This window comes from Cupressus sempervirens, chromosome 1 (genome assembly GCF_028749045.1).
Source record: "Cupressus sempervirens isolate cs-2001-9-10 chromosome 1, ASM2874904v1, whole genome shotgun sequence".
Taxonomy (NCBI): domain Eukaryota; kingdom Viridiplantae; phylum Streptophyta; class Pinopsida; order Cupressales; family Cupressaceae; genus Cupressus; species Cupressus sempervirens.
The window spans coordinates 670235079-670259350 of record NC_143118.1 but is presented as its reverse complement, the minus strand read 5'-3'; the positions used below and the strand labels follow the sequence as shown (position 1 = coordinate 670259350).

General features: G+C 35.9%; 1 protein-coding gene across 4 annotated transcripts in view; it reads left to right on the top strand.

Moving 5' to 3' along the window:
* Window positions 1-24272, top strand: part of LOC149579656 (Chaperone DnaJ-domain superfamily protein) — a 65854-nt gene that overhangs the window by 32531 nt on the left and 9051 nt on the right. For all 4 annotated transcript variants that reach the window (XM_089786429.1, XM_089786405.1, XM_089786416.1 and 1 more), the window contains 2 exons: window positions 18936-19094; window positions 19298-19384. In XM_089786429.1, the coding sequence (XP_089642555.1) occupies window positions 18936-19094; window positions 19298-19384 (246 nt within the window). The remainder of the gene's footprint in view (window positions 1-18935; window positions 19095-19297; window positions 19385-24272) is intronic.

The following is a 24272-nucleotide window of genomic DNA, read 5'->3' as shown; positions in this document are numbered from 1 at the left end:
TTAAATTTATCCTTGACTAACAACCATTTCAACTACTAGATTCACATGACATTCAGTTTATAACTACCATTCCAATTACATTTCATAAACTAATTTCTTGACTTTAGGAGATATTCAAAATACATGATAGCATCATATTCATCAAAGGAAATGCAAAAAGAACTTGAAAAGGTTACCAGAGAAGAAGCGGATGTTGACCTTGTGTTGTGTAAGCCTTGGCATCTGGAAGAGAGGAGAAGCATTGCCATGGGCTTAACTTCCCAACCATGGATCTTTAGTATCCCCACACAATCTCCATTGAAAAAGGCCCTCCCTTACTTGGGAGTTGGCTTGGGATCCCTTGTCCAGCCACTAAGCATCTTGGTGTAGAGTGTTGACTGGTTAGTTGAGGAGGCAGTAGACACTTTCCAATCAACCTATCTCTCAATTGCTAGCACTCTGAACTCTGGTGATTACAGTGGCAATCATGCCACTAACTACCTTGGCCAAGGATTTCAGATGGGCAACTTAGATGCATGGTCATCTACTGCTCCATTTCACAAAAATCACAATATCTCAACAACTTTACCTATAGATCAAATTTCACATGAACAATTATTTCAATAAATTTACGTAACATCTAACTTCACATGAATTTCCAACGGCTAGAAAATTATTTTCAAATGTAGCAAAATTTGGGATGTTATAGATATTTAAGGAATAATGTCGCTAGGTAATAGTATGCATGGATTAAATGTTTTTAAAGTTGTGTACTATTGCTACAACACCACATGTCTGTAGGGATGAGTCCCTTTCAAGCATTATATAGATACAATGCAACCTCTTTAGAAGTTTGATCCTCACAGTGAGTCGTGTACCAAGAGCTATAGATTTTATAGAACAAAATGTGGATATTGAGAACAATCTTAAGGACAACGTCTATCAAGTAAAAAACCATACATTTTTTTATACGGATAGGAGATGTCCTAGCCCAAAGAATCTCGAAAGGAGATGTCCTAGCCCTAACAAATAACCACACAATGGAAGAATAACAATAACACATTGATTATGATCCAAATTAATGCCAATTCTCATAACTTAATCATAATATTTACATCCAACATGCCCGACTATAAGGCCGTGCTGGTTATGGCCAAATACAAAGTAATTTCAATAATAGTTCTGCAAGACCTCGCAAGATCCTAACACTAGCTAGTCCTGACCCACAATCTAGTAGGAAGCCCAAGAAGAATCTAAACTTGTGCTCGCAAGCCACCAAGCAACCTTCTTGTTTCCCAAGCCCAGACTTAGCTACTAGCTCTGTCAAATTTCACTCCTCTCAACTACTCCATGCTAAATGAATGACTCTAGACATTGCAAGACCCTCTATTAATACTAAACCAAGCCGCAGGACAGCTTAACAAGTTACATTAAATAAACATTCACATTAAATATACACTCAAGCCACAAGTCAGCCTGCTAGACTAAATTAAACAACACTTGGGACATGTTGCAAGTTTACAATGCATAACTAACTGATATGACAACATAAAAGTATGCGTCCTTAGGCATAGGTTGATGTGCCAGCCAATGATCCAAATCCAAGAGCACATGAGCCAACTGCTATGGATCGAAGCTCGCAAAAACAATCTCCAAAGCTTGCTAGAAAATCATGAACACGCTACCGACAGCTACCAAAGCGGCTCTAACTCCAACACGATCATTCCAAATTTTATTCGCACTTAGGACAAGGTCCACCAAAATGCTTGAAACACATCCCCAACCACACTGTTACATCCCAAATTTTTGCTAAATTAATAATATTCTTGCCGTTGGAAAATTTCATGTGAAATAAGTTGTTTGTTATTTTTGCTAAAGACAACAAATCTTGTGAAATTGCTATAATGATAAAATTGTTGATTCATGCGAAATGGAATAGCGGTTAGTAGTTTATATATTGTGTCGATGTTAGCTAGCCGTTAAGATGAAATTGGAAGAATGAATATAATAGAAATTTAAAATAATTATGCGATGTATTTTATTTTAAAATTTTTAAAATCTTGGAATATGTTAGTATGAGGAATCATTTCTATTTTGTAGGAGCAAGACAAATAAGGGGAAGCATTGCCAAATAGAGAGTTAGGAAGGGGACACCCAAATCCACTGTCAGAATAACAGTTATGAACTTAACCACCTAGACCAAGGATTTGAACGGCTTAACAATCAAGGAAGTACATGGATTACCATGAGCTATGTTAAAGTTGTAGCTTCAGTTGGATTGACTTGATCTGATATACATCGTTGTTATTGGTGATCATCATTTCCTATATATACTTATCCATGTTAATAATATATATTATTGTATATAGACTATAGTGTATATATATATATATATGTTGTTATACATATTATTATTCATATTAATATAATATTATTTAAATGATTTTTACACCATAGAGACATGTCTCTTCTCATATTTATATGAGATCCAAATTTGCATTTGAAGATAATCAATAACAATGGCTATGATTCTACATTTGTAGAAACGATCCTAGAAATAACATGGTATCAAAGCCAACTACAAATGTAACTAAGAAATAAGAAACAAGAAAAATAATTGTATCATAAGTTCTGGAGATTAATATCATTATCTATTATAAGTTACTGTCATCGAACTGTGCACGAGATAGTGAAAAGATACTCTAAGATTTCTATTTCTGATATCTTCTCATGGAAAAGTATTGTGCAACATTGGTAGAGTCCATGATCGACTTCACAACGAATTGCATGGGACTAAGGCAACAAGAGTTTGCATGAAGGGCGAAGATGGAAAGACAATGGAGGCGACAACCATTTGTCACACCGACACCAGTGCTTGGAGTCCCAAATATGCGGCAGTGTAGAAGTTGAAGGTGAAGCTAGGCGGTGCTTCAGTTTGCCATCTTACTATCGAATTACCACCTTGTATGGGTTGGAGCTAACTAGAATCCATAGCATGATGCTTCTTTCTTATTTGGTACATACAAGAGACCCTGCCATCTTGGTCATCTAAGAATATGTCACTAGTGCGAGGGACCAACCGTCAAAGAAAGAAGAAACGAAGCATGGGGGATACATTAAAGAAAATAAGTGATAGAGAGGAGTACAAAGGATTTCATCATCGATTCCTGTAGAGTCCATGTCAATGCAAGTTGTGCATCCAATCCTAGCAATTGGTGGGAAGGGACGACCTACACGGAATTAAGTCCTTTTCAAAAGCATTTGTACAGACTTCTTTGCACCCATTGCCCTAAACAAGATATTTGACAGTTATTGGGTAAAGGCGCCCACATCACTTGTTCAAAGAGAAATCAACACCACATACCGAGGTAAGACTAGGTAAAGTACATTCTATATTTATGACTCAACATTCATGGTAATGTAAAAGGGAATATAAATATGCTCATGATTTAGTTGGAAAAGAGACATAGTAAATATGTTTATAAGATATAGGGAAATGGTAAATGAGACAAGATATAATGAAATAATATGACATGTGTAACATTTAAATTATTTGTTTATTAATTTAAATTTTAATTATCTTAAAATAAGTGGTTAAAGATAAAATTGAACATACATGCTCGATAAGATAGAAATAGGAGAATAGGATTGTAATACTGGAAGGAGAAAACAATTCTAATAATACAATATCTGAGGCATCTGAACAATGAATGACATTCCTAAGACAACAGAGAAAAACAGAAAAGCAAGAAACAATAGAAGATCCAACACTAAGGCTTTGTCATGAGCATTCATGACAAAACAAACATTTGCAGGAGGAAATGTACAATCATATTGAGGGATGCCGTGAGTTCTTTCCTCAGCTAGAGATCATCGTGAGTGAAAACTTGATAATCAAGAATATTAGGCATTGACTTATCAAATGAAGCACAAATATTGGACGGGCATGTGACTAGCAAAGGCCCCACTATATTTATTATGATAGCGAGTAAACAAGCATTTGGAAAATGTCAAAGAAAGAATATAGGCAGTTGAAATTAGGTTTGACCTAATATCATGTGCGAAAGACAACACGTTATGAGCAGTGTCCCATGTCACATGGGCATGGAGGACCCACCAATAATTGAGTAGATATTAAAGGGAGGAGATTTAAATATAAGGTTGCAATTGGGGTGGTCACTAAGGCTATGGGAGATGTGGTGTATTGTAGATGAGAGCGAGCAGACAACAAAACACACTGCAAATTAGCTTCACTGCCAACAAAGGATCAAAACCATGAGACATTCAAAGGATGGGTCAAACCCCAAACAAATAAATTATTGCGGAAATCAAGCATATTGGGTTGCGTGGCTGATGGGCTGGTCAATGTCATTAGCATATTCCCTTGGGACAATCACAAATTATATGGTAAGAGGGATAATGTGTTTTGCATATTGATGTGCTCTTTGCATAGTCCAAAGGTTACACCTCATATTAATTCGCAAGCCAAGCATCACATAAAACAAGGGAAATATCTCCAACGATTACTAGAATTTATGTGACATGGGCCCCATATAGAGTACAAGCAAGACATGTAGGAAAGTGTTATAATAAGAACCATAAATTAAGGAGAAACTTTATTTCATTAGAGTACAAGCTTTACACTCAATTTCAGTTACAAAGGAAATAAGAACAATGCACGTACTATGTGGGAAAGAGAGATGAAAGGTAAAATGCCATAATCTTATAGGGCTAAGTGCATCAATTAAGGTATGTAATAATAATTTATTTATTTGTATAATATGTCAAAAATATATGATGTATAATATGTTGTTTTTATTCATTAATATAGTACATTAAATATATAGTATATATAATATATATGTATAAGTGAATATACAAATGCAAAATGTATAAATATAATCAAAGGATAATTTAAAATAATTATTGAAAAGATGATTTTGATAATCTATTTAAAGTATATTCTAAGAAGATCGAATATATATATGCATAGATGTTCCATTCTTTAAATTAGACTTTTACCTATATTATATTGGAATGATTTTATGAAGAATTATATATTATCCTTGAGTATTATATAGTCGCTCTCTTATTATTTCAATATGTACTATAATTGTTATTTGCCTTGATCTTTTTTGAGAATATTCTTGTAGAAAAAAGAGGGAGATCAAGATTCAGAGGGAGGCTGACATTTCAGTCAACCTAGAAAGAGAGGGAGCAGATAGAGGAGATGGTTCATGCTACCTTCTACGATCTTAGTTGTATTGATTTAGAGGGAGTAAACCATATTTAGATGGATTCTTCAGTGATCAATAAATTGTATTTCTCATGAGGACTGTGATTCATGAATATACCTTGTAACTATGTGATTTTAATGGGCCTACCCCCTGTGTATATTATGAGGAAGTGATGACTTCTAAATGATGTCACTTGTATTTGCAAAAGTTATTGTAAGGAAATTTGAGTTGTTGTGAGACGTTAATGAAGTGTAAAAATTCATTTGAACCATTTACGAGTCTCTTCTTGATGAATGAAACTTGACATATGAGTTGTGTAGTCATTCATGTGGCACAATCATACTTAATCAAGATATTGGCGTATTGTGGACGAGTTTGATAAAATGGAAGGACATGTTCGCTTCTACTGTTAAACTAAATGAATGTTTGGACCTTCAATGTACAAAAAGAGCAAGTTGGAACTTAGAAAGGAGTTGTCATATTTGATACAAAATTGTTCAACAATATAAGAATGAGTGGAAATTTTACATTGTGGGGAGAATAATAGTCAATGTTCCATTCCCACTTGAACCTATTTAAGGGGAGATGTTCCATTCTCAAATGATCTAAAAAGACAATTTCTGAATCTTTATGTGCAAATAAGTATTTATATCTTTTACCTTTATCTACTCTTTGTAGTCTCTCTCTTTTTGGTAATTCTTTACATACTATAAGGGTTATTTGTCTTGATCTTTTCCTTTATGTTTGAGGATATTATTACAAGAAAAGAAGGTTGGCTCTTTACATACACTATGAAATATTGTGTAGACTCAATCTAATGATAGTAGCTCCAAAGACTTGATGATCAAGTTAGATAAAGTGAAGCTCTTGAAGCAAACATATTTGATGATTGAGATTATGAGATTCTACTACATTAAGAGGGAGTATGACATTTCTTCTAAGGCAATGCAGGAGCTTAGAAGATTGATACTCAGAGGTAGTCTAGAAATACATGTGTGTAACTGCATGATTTTGATGGGTCCACTCCTATGTATATCGTGAGGAAGTGATGACTAATCACCTAGAAATTAGATATCTAATTCAGAGTGAGTCGGACAAGAATCCTTGGCGAAGAGAGTCTCTAAGGGAGTAACTAATGGACCTGACTTCCCAAGATCATTGTTCAGAGGGAGAATTTTTTTTAGGTACAATCCTTTGTGAATGATATCTTCTCTACGAGGAGAAGTTCTAAGTGAAACTCCTTGTAATGCATTCTTCTCTGTGAGAGAAAATTAAGGTGAAAGCCTTTGTACCACCCCCTGACTAGGTTCATGGTGGTTACTATTTCACATATGATATGTAATGAAAGGTGATGACCTTTCATTGACATAGATAAACAAGAGGTAACCGTTGTAAGGTGGCGATCTTATAAATGGTAGACCTATTATCATAGTTCTTTGGGCCAGATTTTACTGGACATCGTGATAACCAACTCATCATGGTTCTTTGAGCCGGATTTTGCCGAACACCATGATAACCAACTTGTTATGGTTCTTTCGACTGGATCTTGTTGGACACCATGACATAGTTACTATTTTAGACCACACTTAAGGTGGTGTTTAAACTTATATTAAAGTTATGGAATTTTTTATAGGTGAGATGATATCTCTTCATATACTTGAGAGCATAATGTGTTCTATATCAATCCTCCCTAACTAAGAGGGAGTGTTAAAGTTGTAGCTTCAGTCGGATTGATTCAATCTAATATACATTATTGTTATTGGTAATCATCATTTCCTATATATACTTATCCATGTTAATTATATATATATATATATATATATATATGTTGTTATACATATTATTATTCATGTTAATATAATATTGTTTAAATGATGTTTGCACCATAGAGACATGTCTCCTCTCATATTTATATGAGATCCAAATCTACATTTGGAGATCATCAATAACAATGGCTATGATTCTACATTTGCAAAAATGATCCTAGAAAAAACAAGCTAATCAATTAAACAATAATAAAAAAAGCATTAAAAGTAACTTAAGTAAGAATAGTACCTTCATCATTTCCTCGCTCTGTGCAAGCCTACATACTTTGATATAGAAATATCTTGTCTATACTCATACTTCTGTGGGTATGAAATATGTACATATGTATACACACACACACACACACACATATGATTCATTTAACTAAACTAATCTTATGTTGATTTGTTTATGCATTCCGAATATTACCATCTCGTGTTAATAAAATATTTGAATAAGAGTTCCATACAGGGGCATAACCGATATGTCTCTCAGATGGTATACTCTCTTTGCAATATCAAAACATAATTAAGAGCCTACCATCTTATGATGCCATAGGCCGATAAAGGCTCATGATGCCATAGGCCTATAAAGGCATGATATATGGCAAAGGAATAAGAGATCATGAATCCACGAGAATACCTCCAAGTACTAAGGATTGTTATGGTCGAGCTTAAGGAGGAAAGTGTGGAAAATCCTGTAGTAAAGTGGGAGCAAAGAAATCAGTAATAATACTTTAAAATCAGAACTTAAGAACGAAAGCTTATGGTAATCCATTTGTATTTTTCTTGTTGTCAAGTCAAGCGGTGGGGGATCGGGCACAAGAGTTACCCATCTGAAATCCTTGGCCAAGGTAGTAAATGGCATTTGCCACCATGATCAATAGAGGTCAGAATGCTAACAATTGCAAGATAGGTTGGTTGGAATGTGTCCACAGTCTCAACAATTGACTAGTTGACACAACATCAGGATGCTCAGTGGCTGGATAACGGTGTCCCAAGCCAACTTCCTGGGTAGGGAGGGCTTTTCTTGTTGGAGATTGTGAGGGGATACTAAGGGTCCACAGTGGGGAGGTTAAGCCCAATGCTTCTGCATAAAGGATTGCTGACTACCTCAAGATGCTCTTTCATCACAACCATATAAACGAGCATTAATCAAAGTGATTGGGGATGAGAAACTTAAAGCTAGGTTTTATGGGCCATACAAAATTTTGAGGAAAATAGGAGAAGTTTCCAATGAGTTTGAGCTGCCTATAAATAGTAGGATTCACAATGTGTTTCATGTATCTTACCTCAAAAATGTATTAGGGTATTTTATTTCCCCATGACCAAAGTTGCGACCATTAGGTGATGAAGACAAGTTGATTTTCAGAACTAGCTATTATGGTAAAATATTTGCTTGTTATTAACGGTGATCAATATATACAAATGAATAAACGATGTTTCCTTAGGAAATGACTGTAAAGAATAGAAACATTCTATCCTAGCTAACAATTAACTAACAACTTGCTAAATATTAGAAACATTCAAATATTTACAAATAGATTACTAATGGAGAACCATTAAATAATAATAGATAATAATAGAAGCTATCTGTTATTGTAATACCCTTAGTTAATGGTTAATCTATCCATGACACCAAGCTATCCTTTGAATTTGACAAAATTATTAGGACTAAGAGGCTTGGTGAGAATTTCTGTAGTCTGATCCGCTGTGGGAACATACTGCAAGTCTATTGTTCCATCTTCAACTAGGTATTGTATGTAGTGATAGTGAACATCCAAATGCTTGGTTTACTCATGGAAGACTAGATTCTGTCTTAATTTGATATCGCCTTTGTTATCAACAAACAAAGTGGTCGGTCTTGTTGGTGACATTTGCATATCTCCAAGCATTCGACGAAGCCAAATAGCTTCACAACTTGCCTTAATTGTTCCTCTGTATTCAACCTTTGTGGAGGAGAGAGAAACTACCTGCTGCTTCTTACTGGTCCATGTAACAACATCGGATTTGAAATTGAACACATATCTAGAAGTTGACTTTTTATCGTCAACAAAACATGCCCAGTCTGAATCTGTGAACCCACTAAGTCTAGGATTAGAACTCCGAGTAAAGAAGTCTATAATCTGTAGTGCCCTTCACATAATGAAGCACACGCTTTGCTGCGATCCAATGATCACCCTTAGGAGTTGTCATAAACACGAGAAGTAGCTGATTGCGAAGCTGATATTAGGTCTAGTAGCAGAGAGGTAGATGAGGCTGCCTACTAGTTGCCTGCATGTAATATCATCAATTGGAGGACAATCAGACTTGGCTGATAACTTGAGACCTTTCTCCATGGGTGCGGATGAAGGCTTGCAATCCTATATATGAAATGAGCCTTGACATATTTGGATTGAGAAATGAATAGACTAGAAGATTGCTAGCAAACCTCAACACCTAAGCAATAATGCATGAGCTTGAGATCAGTCATATCAAAAGACTGGCATAAACTTTGTTTGATTCCCTGAATCAAAGATGCCGAACGACTAGTGATGATCAAATTATCCACATACATGACCAAAAGGATAATGATAAATTTGAGTCTGAAGAACTCCATTGGAAGCCTTGATCACTGAGTACTTATCAATTTTCATGTAACATGTCGTAGGGGTTTGCTTCAAGCCATAGAGAGCTTTCACTCACTTGAGAATCTGGTGTCCTTCACCAACCTTGAAACCAGGAGGCCACGTCATGTAGACCTCTTCTTGTTAGTCACCATTCAGGAAAGCACTCTTGATGTCCATCAGATGGACCTTCCAACCAAACTGAGCTGCCATTGCTAGGACTAGTCTGATAGTGCCCATCTTTGTTGTAGGAGCAAAGGTCTCCTCATAATAAATGCCTTGATGTTGAGAAAATTCCTTTGCTACTAAATGAGCTCTGTACTTATCCAAACTACTATCATACTTGTATTTTATTTTGTAAACTATTTGCAGGCAATGGGTTTCTTCCTTGGTGGAAGATCAAAAAAGACCTAGGTGGGATTTTTCAATAAGCTTTGGTGTTCAGATTGCATGGCCTGTTCTGACTCTAAAATTCCTTTAGCCTTTGAGTATGTTTGAGGTTCAAATACACTGTGAATGTTGGCCATAAGAGTAAAATTAACTGACGTTGTAGGTTTGCTCTTTTTTTGAGTAGTTCTCCCACTTATGATCTCATCATCTCGAAGATCAACAAGTGTCTTAGCCCACCACTTAGGTCAAAGAGGAGAAGGACCAACATTAGCATCAAGAGATGCTCTATAATCAGGTTCCTCATCAAAAGAATATGGATCAAACTCAGGTAAAGCATCTACAAATCTAGGTGATCCTGCAGGAGAAGCCATAGGTGTATGTACATGAATCATGGGTAGAATTGGAGCTGCAAAAGCCCTTTGATTAGGTGGACCTTATGGAAGCCGAACTCCCAAATCACGAGCCTTTATAGGCTGATCTACTTGATCATGAACAAGAGAAACATGCATGAATAGTCCTCGCTGCAAATAGCGAAGGCAATAATCATCCAAATAGCTCTAAGGCTCCCCTTCAAGGTCCTACACCTAAAAGTGACAACCCTTGAAGGCAGAGGGCTAACTTTTTTCAACCGAGGTAGTGAAAGGTGTTATGGTAAATCAATGTTGTATAAAAGAGAGGAGATGAAAATTCCTTATGTAGATTTACAAAGACGATGTTTCTAAGAGAAACAATCGTGAACTGAAGACAAAAATAGAAATTGCCTAATATACTAAAGACTAACTAGATTTCCATTAAAGAAACATTGCAATATTCCAATTTCTAATAAAAGGTTGATAGAGAATTGCCTGATTATATAAATCAGCAATGGTACCATCCCCAAATCTCATAGTAAATGAGACATGAAAATAAGTCCTTGATCTCCACCTTTTGTATGGAATAGAGACAACATGTCCTTTCTTAATGTAAAATATAGTGATCTGTTTCAACTTGTAATTGATGGGAGTGCATCCTTAGCTAGCCAAGTAGGATCATTTAACCATATGACCAGTGGTGTTTGAGAAGAGATGATACCATTAGTGACTTGCAAGAAACACTTATTATAGAAGAATTTATTTGGGCTAAGAGGATGTAGAGGTGGTCAAAGTGACCTAGACATGCTCCTTGATATGCACCTCTTGGAGGGAATAGAGACATGATGTTATCTTACTATTCTGAATATGGTTATCTGCCTCAACTTTATTAAATGGAAGCACATTGTGGGTTGGTCAAATGGGAATTTTTAAAGTGACTTACTAGTGGTATTCAAGATGGTCAAACTAAACAATGGTACCATCCATGATTTGTAAGAAATGTGCTGCATATAAGGCATTGAGGCTGCGAACGAGAGGTCCAATTTATCTGGATGTAATATTTCTAAATGTCCGAATATTTTCGTTGATCAATCCTTTGTAGGGAAGAAAATGCATGGGTGCATTTGAGGTGTATAATTAGGAAGCCAAGTGTTAAATTCAGTTGTTGATTTATTGATGAAGTGAACTAGGAGCCAATAAACTTAAGGAAAACTACTTTGAAGAACTAACCATCATCATGGGTATTTATCATGACCAATGACTGAATCTTCTAAGATTCTAAGAAAGTGAATGCTGAAGTAGAACTCAATACTCTCCAAGCCAAGAGTTGGGTAACATATTCATCTTTGACAATGCATTGCAAAACCATCCATATACATTTGATCACCTATCAAAGCAGGTTGGTCCAAATTTTCTCAATTTGTTCCTAGTATCTGGATCTCAGACTAATTGCTGTAATGCCTGACACATTAATAAATATGGCTCTAATGACTATTGAATAGACACATCTTTGAAGTGATCTTAAGAATGTATTTGAAAGTATTAGTGCTCCGCAATAAAAGAGAAACATACCTCTTACAAAGATAAATGCAGTAAAACCATCATATGTAAGTAGGCATAGATTATATTGATCTTTGTAAAGGAACTAAAATGTGCAAGAATATTTTGAAGGTATCAAAGACCATGATATCAGTTGTACTAAGATTGATCAATTGTTGTTGAAGCATGCAAAAGTGACCTAGTGGTTGCACGCCTAACACTGGATCATCAACTGCCCCTTTGAATCATATTGTATTCGGCTCTTGTTGCTATTGTCATTATTTCTTTGCCCTCCATTGTAGTAATTTCAGAACTCACCGGATGATGCATTATTGTTTGTTTGATGCGCGGTGTTCTCTACCATAGAGGGAGACGGTTGTTCTTGTGTAAAGAGCACTTGTTGGATCCTCGTCTTCATGTTGTATGGGCATTCCTTAGTGGAATGACCCATAACATGGTAGATGTCACAAAATGATTGTTTGGGGCATGAACCCTTCGTGTGCCCGTTCTCCTTAACACTTTGTGCACCACAGTTCTCCCTCATCACTTTGTCTTGTGTTCCTCTTCATTACTTTAAATTCCTTCATTCGTTCCATATCCTTTTGAAGAGCACCTTCTTATTTGACTTTTTGTTGTTGCTACTGTCTTTGGATGAGTCATCATTGCTCGACAAGGACTTATTGCTCGTCTTCTTGGAAGTTTTGTCTTTTCTCTCAAAGTTCATGGCTTCGTTGTAGGCATCCACATACAACGTGGGTGGTATTTTTCTTTTTCTTCTTGAGGGAAGGCTTTAATCCCTCCATAAACCATCTCTTTTTCAATTCATTGGCTGGTTGGGTCTCCATTTTCTCGAGGAAAATTTTAAGACTCCAATTGTATGCTCATACTGTTTCCTTCTTTCCTTTTTGTGCAATGTATATTTTGACAACTATTTTGTTGTCGTCCCAAGGCAATCGTAACCTAGCTTGAAATTCCTTCCTCAGATTATCCCATGTGTTTATTTTCGCTTTATCTGTGTTGGAGCACCAATCAATGACAACTCCTCTGAGGGTTGCTGGAAATTGTTGGACTCATTCATCTTTGTTTGTGACTCCATTTGCCATCCAAATCTCGCAGGTCCGACAATGCCTTATGGGATCTTCCTGTCAACATTAAATTTTGGTAGTTTCTTCTTTTGCAATGACATGTCTATTTTTACTGCCTCTTATTGGTTGTACTGCCATGCTGGTTGGGTTGGATCTTGACGAGTTGTGTTGATTATCGTGTGGTGTCCCTCCGACACTCCTCACTACCTTGGTGTCCTTGACTTTCTTGGTCTCTTCTCCTCCCTTCAAGCTTCCCTTGTCTCCATGTTGGTGTAAGGGTTAAATTCCCTAATTGGCTCCATGCCCCCTCTATCAAGTTATCATTGCTTGCATGACATTGTCTATCGTACTTTTGGCAGCATTCTTCCCCACCATACAATTCTCCTTGGGCTTCTTCACCTTCGGCCAAACCACTTAGGTTTCCCTCCATTAACTCTTCTGGTAGTGTTTCAGCAAGAGTCTTTAACCATCTCCTGTCCGCCTGCTAGTGTAGTGATGAAGCCCTCTGAATAGCCTTGGTCTCGTCTATACGTTCTTTTCTACTTCTATCTTTTATTTAATAAGTTTGGCATGTCTTATTCTCATGCATGGAATTGGAACAACACATGGCTTAAAGAAGAACACTTTTATTCATTTATTATTTGTATACAATATATGTCACAATACAAACATAATCATAACACTATGTTCTCCTTTATTTATATTTGCCTCTCAGGGTTCACTTCATGTTTCCCTTACAACGAGTTTTATCTCTCTTCTTTCTCCCTTTAGCATTCCTACCTTTTGTGGTAGTACTATTGGAGAACTTGTTGTCATCGTTCTCCCAATTGATTTCCTCCCGTCGATTTTGAAGAGCAAGGAATGTCCGTGCCAACAAGTGGGGGAGATGACACATCAAACAGTCTATCGTTGGACTTACTCCGAGGGCACTCCACACAACACTCTAAGGTATTTCTTCTCGTGCGGCTTCTCTTTGCACATATGTCTCAATGGATGTGTGAAGTAGTGTGATGAAGTTGGTTGTCAACTCTCGTTCACCTTCGAATAATTTTGGGTTCTCATCTTCGTGCTCTTGAAGAATACTCTCCCTGTAGTCTATCGGTTTCCATTTGCCATGCACAATTTGTTGCTTCTCTGAATCGGAAAGGCAACGACGCTAGATGTTTACCACCTACGGTAAAAGTAGTTTAATCCACACTATGGTATAAGAGTTATAATAGATGCAAGTAAATGCAATACAACATCAGAGAACCGCCATGTATTCCATTAATATTAGTCAATGTTTACATCAAGTGATACAAAAACAATGATCCCAATGATATTGATAATGCCAAATGATAGTGATGATACTGATGCCCTATTCCATCTGATGGAGTGTAGATATAACCTCCAAGGGGCTGCTACGTGAACTGTCGTGGCCACAACGACCCACCCCTTGGTCATGTTAACTACCAACGACATGATTAACATTAACAACAATTTAGACAACACATGATTATACCGACAACATTTGTCTTTGTAAAGATCCATATAGAGAGAGAATTGCAACATCTACAAATAGTCAATGGCAATAAGAACACAATGTAGCATACAATTATGACCAATACCTTTTGCATTGAATACATACAATATCTGATCCTATCAAAAAGGAAATCTATGTGATGGAACATATACTATACAACACCTATAAAAAGGAAATAGCCATCTTTTATAAATTTTATGTAACATATTGGTGAGTGAAGGAAAACGATACATTGGGACCTAAATAAGAAGACATTAGAATGAAAAGAGATGGAAATGAATTTGACAATGTTGTGTTGAGGATAGTGTTCCAAGGAACTTTAGGACGGGTACCAAGGGCCTAAGTTTGGGGTAACATATAGTACTGGGAAAATTAGTTATAAAAAAGATGTATAAGAATTACATTTCCAATGAAGCTTTGAAAAATTAGTAGAATACCAAAATTACAAATACTAAATGCTAAATTTTTTAGTACTTGAATACTAAATAAAATTTAACAAATGAAAACATCAAATTGAAGATCTCTGTTATATCAAAAATGTCACAATAATGACTACAATGAGTAGCATGATATCAAAATAAATACAAAATGTCAAAATATAGTGAAAGTAGGCCTCTAATTATCCCCAAACTCATCAATGAAACTACTAGACTCCTTATGGTCAAAGCTTTGCCAAACTAACACCAAGCAGACTGCATCTGAAGTCCTAACATCCTCATCAATGTGTACTAGATCCTCTAGTTCTACACTCTATTATGTTGTTGGGCTCTCTTTGTACAAAAGTGTCTTGTGATCAATGAGATGCAAAGGACTATATACAGCCACAAGCTTCTCTACTCTCTCCTAGAGGTAAGTATGTTCCTCTTAAGATAGTGGATGAAGCTATAGGTAGACCAGATACTCTCAGCAGATGAAGAAATAGAAACCTGAGATAGCAATCAAATGGCTAGAGTGGTAGCCTTGAATTCTGGTCCATGGCAGTTCCACCACAAAATTGGGTTATCCTCTGCCATAGTTGCCATATCCATCTTGGCCACTCTAGAATAACCCCTAAGAAGCAAATTTAGGCTGCTTAGTGCAAATCATGCTGACATCAAAAGGATCATATATTTTCTCAATGCACTTATGAAGCCCTATGTAATAGTGGCAATTATTTAAATTATCTTTTTTTAGTGCTAAAATAAAATAAAAGATATATTCAAATGATGACTTTATATTTAATAATTTACTAAAATAATAAAACATAATTAGATGTCAGTTAAATAAAAGTATTAATTTTTAGGTCGACCAAGTCAGCCAAGTTGGCCTAACGCTCTAGATGCTTCTTGAAGTTTTTTGTAAGGAGGTTTGATGGAGGAAATAAGTATGCTTTTTGGATTTGTTAATTTGGGTGAAGCTCTGTATGAAGCAAATCTTTGAGGACAAAAACATTCGGAAGATTGATAGAAGGGTCTAGCTCTTGCAAAGTGGTGCATTTTGTGATAGAGTCTACATCTGAGCCAGATTTACATAAATGTAGATATTTCTAGGTATTTTATATTGTGGCCAATTTGGGAAAATTGAAGATTATTTTATTTTGAAGTATATGCTGGTTTGAGGGTTATTAAATTAAGTGGGGCCGGATCCTTGTTTGTGTATATTTCTCTATATTTAGCAATTGAAAATCTGTATTCTGCCATGGACTTCATTATTGGCGATTGATTATGTTTGGTGTTCGACATTTATAAAAGCCCACATACTAAGTCTGCCGGTTCTCTTTTGGGCTTATACTTGTACCAAATTAATATAAATAGTAACCGTAAAAGTTTGCAATCAGTGATGCAACCTTCGGGATATTGTGGATAACATAATGGTATAAGTAGAAGATTTGGGAACAAATGATATCACAGGTAAAGTCTATTTAACATTAATGATATCAATAATTCAGAGTATATTTTACTGGCAGGGACATTGAAAAGCTGACTCACCATATTTTTGGGCACACTATAATACGAGGTAGAAATCTCGGAAAATATTCATTCCGAATAATTTTGCAGCGACTCATATTATATTGTCTTTGCGTTTCCATGAGGGCATATGCTTAGGGACTTTAGAGATGGATTGAATGTTGCCTTCTGTCTGAATCAGAATAGAAAGAAATTGACATCTCTGCTGCTGTTACATTTCATTTTCTGTGATGCCAGATTACAATCTGCTTTGTTGACTCGCTGTAGAAATACTTTTCCAGAAGCAAATATCTAATTGGCTGATAGACTTTGAATCTGAATGGTGGAGATTCTGACTACTTGGTTTTCTGTATCACTTGACAAACTCTTACAGCATGATCTCTTGAAACTCAGTTCTGGAACACATCTCTTTAAATTTCTATATTATGGATTATCAGAAGTCCTTTGTAACAAAGCTTCTCATCGATAAGGTCATTTTCAATTGTACATTTCAAGTTGTTTCTCTTTGGTGCATTATATATCTTCATGAATTGAGAAAGAAAATTGTAATGAACCCATAAGTATTCTATGGTTTACTGAAGCAATATATTAGTCCTACAAGTAAACTGTTAGATGAAGTGTCCACCGAATTTTGACACATTGACCAGTGATATTTAAGAAAGATATTTTAATTTTTTTGTTATTCCCATTTGGGGATATTACACCCTGCTTTTACCTCAATATCCTGTATTAGTGTAATTCTCCCAAGCCTAGTATTGTACCACTTAGGATTCAACGAGCAGGCAATCATGTGCAAAGGAGTGCTGAATTTAGTACATCTCCATTAAATGATTGGCCGAATGTGCTCATTGTAGAAAGCTAACGCGGGGTCCTCTCACATGAAAATCCACATGTGGTCAGACATAAAATCAATGCACTCCTACCCTTTGGTTCATTGGTCGAGGTGATAACCAGACAGAGTTTAATGTGAAGTATATGTGATGAGATGCACCTTCCTTGACATGCTGTAAGTAGACTTGGAGTAATAGGCTGCTCATTATCTTGTTTTATTGTTGGATGTGTTTGTTGATTCTGTTAATCCTGTGGTCCATAAACATCTATTCCTTGGAGATTCTCATATTGCATCAGTATCATCACTAATTCATTATTATTGTGACTTTTCCAATATAGCACTTCATGTCTTGTACTTCTCATGTCTGTAACATTCCAAATGTATGATGATAATTATACATTTTGACGACTGTTTTCTGTATTCAATTTTTGGGTTCACCACTGATTGTGTTGGTCAGGTGGTGGTGATGTTGTGCCCACAAACTCCCGCCTGTCTATTGTGATCGCAGGCTTCTGCCTTGCTGATCCAATGTGCTCACAGGTTTGAGCCTCAGCTTTGTTAAATGGGGATGAGGTCCCCTTTGTGGCCTCATCAGTTCATAGCTCCAGTTCAAAAGCATTTCATGTGGAACCAGAGGGCATGTTGTGCCAGCATCACCGGTCACATTAAAAAGTTTACCGAACACTAAAAACATTTTGTATTTATTTTTCCAACTCTTTAGTAAATCTCTTGTAAAATATATATATATACAGAGTCATGGCTAGGGAGAATGAGCATCAAAATATGATAAAAATAAGAAGGCTTTAAAAGCCTTTCAAATATCACTAATTATACTTTGAAATTTGCCAGAAGATTATATTTGTGGTCAGAAGAAAACACAGTTATTAATGTTAGGGCTACACAGCATCTATAATATTGTATGCTCAAAACTCCTAATACCTGCCTTAAAAGAAAATCTCCAAGTATCATGCTATGTGTCAGAGGTGGTCATGTTGGCTGATTACTTGCTCCTGTACATCATCAGGTGTACACACTCTATTGTTCAGAGAGTTTAATTATTTTAATGGAATTGACAGGTCAGGTTACAGGGAGGTTTGATCCCTTCCACTTGCCTTCTTTTTTTTAATGAACACTTGATCTTAAAGTGGACATCAATGTCATCTTTATAACCTTCAGAAAGGTCCATTTTAGGAATGAGCCCATGCCATCAGATGTAAGTTACTCATAATACTTTTATAGAAACAATTTGGCCGTTAGTTTAGACTTCTTTGAATGACTTATCTTAGGCATGGCTTAGGTGGCCACCAAGGTATACAATCCGCTATAAAACATATTTAACATTTCACAAGTAATGTACCAGATGTACATTCCTTGCTTACCAAATTGGCTAATAATTTGTTGCTTATTCTAAATGAAATCAAATTGAGATCTTCCTAGATTTCCTAAGGGGTTTACTAGTTTACCACTTAACAGTATATTCTGCAGGCCTTTTGCAGCTTTATTTTGTCCCTAGAAGGACAGTTTGTGCCTCACATGTATAAGAAAGCACTGGAACATATCAAATCTTTTGTTGCAAGCATTTTTGATGGCTTTGGATGGACAAGAGTCTGATTTGTGGCTTGTTTACCAAAAATTATTATGCAGAACGGTAGATATGGTCCTTATAAGCGTGGGAATGGTATTTTTGAAGACAATGGAGAAGAACATCCAGCAGAGTCAAGAAGAATAACTTGCAAGAAGTGCAATGGTTCACATGTTTGGATACAGACTGAGAGGACCAAATCACAGGCTAGATGGTGTCAGGTGTAATTTCTTACCTGTTCTGTTTACAGTGTTTTGTGTTCTTAATTTGATTGTATATAGCGACTGTTCATACTTCTGAGTGGTTTGCTTGATTGATTTCTCCAGAAGGATAAGCTACATAGCTATGATTTTGTGCAATCACACTAGAACATGGAATTCTCGTTCTAGGTCACATTCTTAATTCGGTCATCTGATATAAACAGGATTGCCAAGATTACCATCAAGCAAAAGATGGAGATGGATGGGTTGAACAAAGTGGCCACAGCTTTTTGTTCGGGATGCTTAGAAAGGTATTCAATGATATTTAACCATGTTCAGTGATACATCCTAAAAACTGGAAGTTGTTACAGTGCCCTATGTCTAGGGTTTGACCCTCAAAACAGTTGGAGTAAAAGAGGTTTTATTTTGGTTATTAAAATTGATTTATGATCCTTCAGTGAAGTGTCCTTCACTATTTTCTATATAGGAATGCACTCTGCAATTTTGTAGTTCTATCCTTAAGTTGGCTGTCTGTTTTTGTTCTTTTTGTTGTAATCAATAGGAAATGATAACTTTTTCAATGTTTTATTATACTGACCCTTTAAGGAGCAATCCTTGTGTTTAAGCAGTAATGCTTAGAAATGTATTCAATGATATTTAACCATGTCCACTGTTACATCCTAAAACATGGAAGTTGTTACAGTGCCCTATGCTAGGATTTGACCCTCAAAATAGTTGGAGTAGCAGAGCTTTTATTTTGGTGATTAAAATTGATGTACGATCCTTTAGTGAAGTGTTCTTTTCTCTTTTCTATTTAGGAATGTGCTCTGCACTTTTGTTGCACTACCTTAATTTGGCTGCCTATTTGTGTTGTAATCAAGACGAAATGATAGGTTTTTCGATGTTTTATTATACTGATCATTTAAGTGGTAATCCTTGTGTTTCAGATATGACAAACTAGACTATTTAATATGCTTGTGCCTGTGCAAGCAATTGTTTGATGTTCACATGCAAAAGAATTTTAGAGGGCCCCATACCTCTGTTTTACAATTAATTGAGTCAACATTGTAAATTATGGAGCATGTTCATGACAATTCTAGTTTTATATGCTTATGGTTTGAAAAATATTTTGGATTGCACCTACTAAGGCAGCCTTTTGGTATGCCATGGAAGACATTAAACGTCTAAAGCTGTATATTTAAACCATGAAGGCTTGCTTTGTACTATTTTGTTTTCTCTCTTCAATGTTTTAGTGATTGATTTAAAAAACAATATTTTGGGTTAGATATGTACTATTGTGGAATTTTTAATTGCATAAGTCTTCTCTTTGACTATCAATTTTCATTTCTACTTATTTTTTCCATTATGATTTTTACGTGAACATGTCAATAATCACAATGTAAGGGGATGCGCAAGTGATGTTAGCCTTGGGGAGAGATAAGATACAACATATCAACCTAGGGGTTTTCACCCCAAAGCATTTCTTGGATTGGAAAAACTAGGAACCTATATCGCAGTACTTATGGTAAATGATAGATTTTATATACCCACTCAGGTGAGCATGATGGACTAGAGAATTGTATAATAGCTGCCAATTGAAAGAACATAGACAATAATTTCCGTGGACTGCATACCTTCAGAAACTGGGATGGGTGAGAGCAGACTGTAGCTTGTTAATATGGTATACGGTACAATACAAGCTTTCAAGTCACCACCAGCTGTGTCTCCTTCCATAGTCACCTTGTATTCTATGCAAGTGGTTTGAAGGCACGGTATGCTCAGGCATTTGGAAAGTGTTAAGGGCCATTTGATGTAGGTTACTTTTGGCAGTCACAAGAAGCTACTAATATGTGCTTGATGGCCTCAATGCAGGAATTAAGCTCCCTATATTACACAAAACTAACACACAGATCTGCTGCTCTATTTACCAAACAGTTGGCAATACAAGCAAAAATTCAAATCCACACACAAATATAGCTGCAGACAGTCAATATTTCTTTATGTATAAATCATAAAATTTTCATTTACATGATAACTTCAAACTAATTTTACAGTATGATCACTGAATATATTTCCTACGCTTATCTGGAGCTGCTACCAATCACTCCCAATCTGGAGCTGCACATGATTCTTTCCTTTTCTGGAGCCGAACTGTACTCCCTATTTAGTCTGTGGCGGCACTGTACTTTCTACCCTAACCCAGCTGCTGCTTTACAACCAAAACATTCTCTTTGATCCACCTCGAAAACTCTATGGTTGCATACTAAGTTGGTGGTCCAGGCTCAGGCTCAAGTTTGAGTTCAGTTTGCTAGTTTGGGCAATTTTTTTTTTTTTTTGGGGGAGTGTGTTTGTTTTGGGTTCGTCCAATAAAACAGATAAGCCATATGTTTGTAGCCTAAAATTTTATAATACTAATAAATGAATAATAATATAATAACTAATAAATAACAAACTGAGTTTGTACCAGGCAGATCAATCCTAGATGGGATGTCCATCATACAGGAAACTATACATTCAGCTGTCAATAATAAGGAAGCCTGCATGTTTATGAAGCTAGATATACAAAAAGCTTACGATGTAGTAGACTGGAGGTTTTTATGCAAATGTCTAGAAACATTTGGATTTTCCAAACAATGGATAAATATAATCTTTAATTGCATATCTACTCCTAAAATTTCTCTGTTAATAAATGGTACCCTTGAAGGATTCTTCAAGATTTCAAGGGGAATCTGACAAGGAGACCCTATCTCACCCTTTTTATTCGTAATAATGGCAGAAGCATTTGGTAGATCAATCCAAAAAGCACAAGTAGAAGGCTTAATTAAAGGCATAACTGTAGCAGAAAATGTATCAAACACTACCCACCAGCAGTTCGCTGATGATACTATTCTTCCAGGAATTAGTACTAAGGAAGAAGCCTAAGCCTTTAAACAAATTATATTGGATTATACGGCAGCATTGGGACAGAAGGTGAATGCAGAAAAAATGGAAATTTTCTTTTTAAACACTTCAATATGGAAGAATATATTTGCAATCAAATAGGATATAAGAAAAGTAACTTTCCGTGTAAATATTTAGAGATATACCTAGAAAAAGCGGCTAGGAACAAAAAAGGATGGGACAACATCCTAGAAAGAATTGGAAAACAAAAAAAGACTTGGAAAGGAAAATGGTTGACTCAAGTAGGGAGAGCAACTAAAATTAAATCCATTCTTACTGCTATCCTCACCTATCCTCTCTCTTGCCTTCAATTACCCAATACAGTTAATAAAAAGATGGAAGGGAAACTTAGAAGTAGATATGTTGACCAAAGAATCTAGGTGGTTGGGGCATAAAAATTTCAGCTGGCAAAAGGATGCATTAGGAGCAAAACTAGTATGGTGTATGTATAAGGAAAAAGACAAGAAATGGTCAAAAGTTCTATATAACAAATATTTAAACCCACTAGATCCTTCTTCTTTGTTTAGAATTAGAAATCCACCAGCAGGTTCAGAAAACTGGAATTTTATGATGAGATGCAGGCCACTGGTCAGTAGATACCTTACTTGGGATTTAGGTAGAGGAGAAGAGGCACTTTTTTGGGAAGATTTATGGGATGGCCAACCTCCAATCATTAATTCAAGAATATCTAGAAACAACATTAAGATTTAGTCAATCTATGGGGTCCTAAGGTTGCAAATGCTAAAAACTTGGTAAGGATTGATGGGTAGAGACATGGATTGGATAATGTAAAAATACTGATAATTGACAAAACCGTCCTTGAAAACATCCTCAAGGAAAGGTTGATGAATTACAATAACTAAGAAGATAAACTCATACGAGGAGCATCCAAAGATGGACTATACAAAGTATAGCTATGATACAACCTTATCATCAATTCACAAAGATGGGAAAATATTAATATCCCTTTGGATTTATGTTGGGACGCAGCTTGTCTGCCTAAGGAAGGTATCTTTCTTTGGGCAGCAATCCAAAATAGGATATCAACAGTCGATTGATTTTCTAAATTGGGATTTAAGGGTCCATCTAGATGCAGCCTCTGCAAGGCTAATTCAGAAACTATGGAGCACATTTTATTCAAGTGCCCTTTTGCACAAGATTGCTGTTATTGGATTAAGAACAAGCTGAATTGGACATCTCCCCTCCCCTAGGATCTTCAGGGCCTCCTTTGGGGATGGCCTATCAAGAATAAGGTTAGCATTTATGATAAATTTTGGAATATCACACCGGCAATCATTATGTGGGAAATATGGAAGGAGAGATAGGCGAATAGTTCAAAATGTAGAAGTTAGCAAGACATCATTTCTCAATAAAGTTGAGGCAGCCATCACGAAAGTTATGAATTGTCATCTTAGGAATACATTTAAAGCCAAAAGGACATTTTCGGAATGGGATGGGATTATGAGGAAAAATTGGCATCATTTGTTTAATCCCCCCTTAGTTTACCCTAAAAAGGATATAATAGCCAGGAAAGAGTGCAAATGGGTAGCACCCCCGATAGGGTTGAAGAAATTAAACATTGATGGAGCATCTAGAGGGAATCCAGGGAAAGTAGGTTTGGGATGTATAGTGAAATCAGATAATGAAAAATGGATAATAAAAAGAGCCAAACCATTGGGCATTGTAACAAATAACATAGCTGAACTAGAAGCATTAAAAGAAGGTTTAAGATTAAGCTTAAATATGAAGATTACAACATTAATCATTGAAGGAGACTGACAAATTATTTTGAATGTAGTTAGAAAGCGTCAAACACCAAATTGGGTGTTAAACGGGAAACTTGAACATGTTTTTAGTCTAATAGATCAATTTGAGGAGATCAGTATTCAACATAATTTTAATAAAGGTAATATAGAAGCTGATAAGTTAGCTATTCAAGGAGTGGAGGGAGAAGATTTTACACATATAGCAACTTAGAATTAACAAAAATCAAAAAGTTCTAAGCGATATGAGAAGTGTTAGGCCTAGATTTTAGGCAGAATTGAGAATTACTTTTGCATAATTGAAAGGAGCAATTATCAGAATTACTCCTATACGGAGCAGCTCTATTATTACTCATTAGGTAAAGGAAAACAATCATTAAATATTAGGTTTAATCATGTCCATATAGTGTCTCTTAATAATTTTCTTCAAGCATGTGAGTCTGACATTTATCACTTCTATTACCCTGAGCACTGTCATCTATTATTTAAGGCTTGA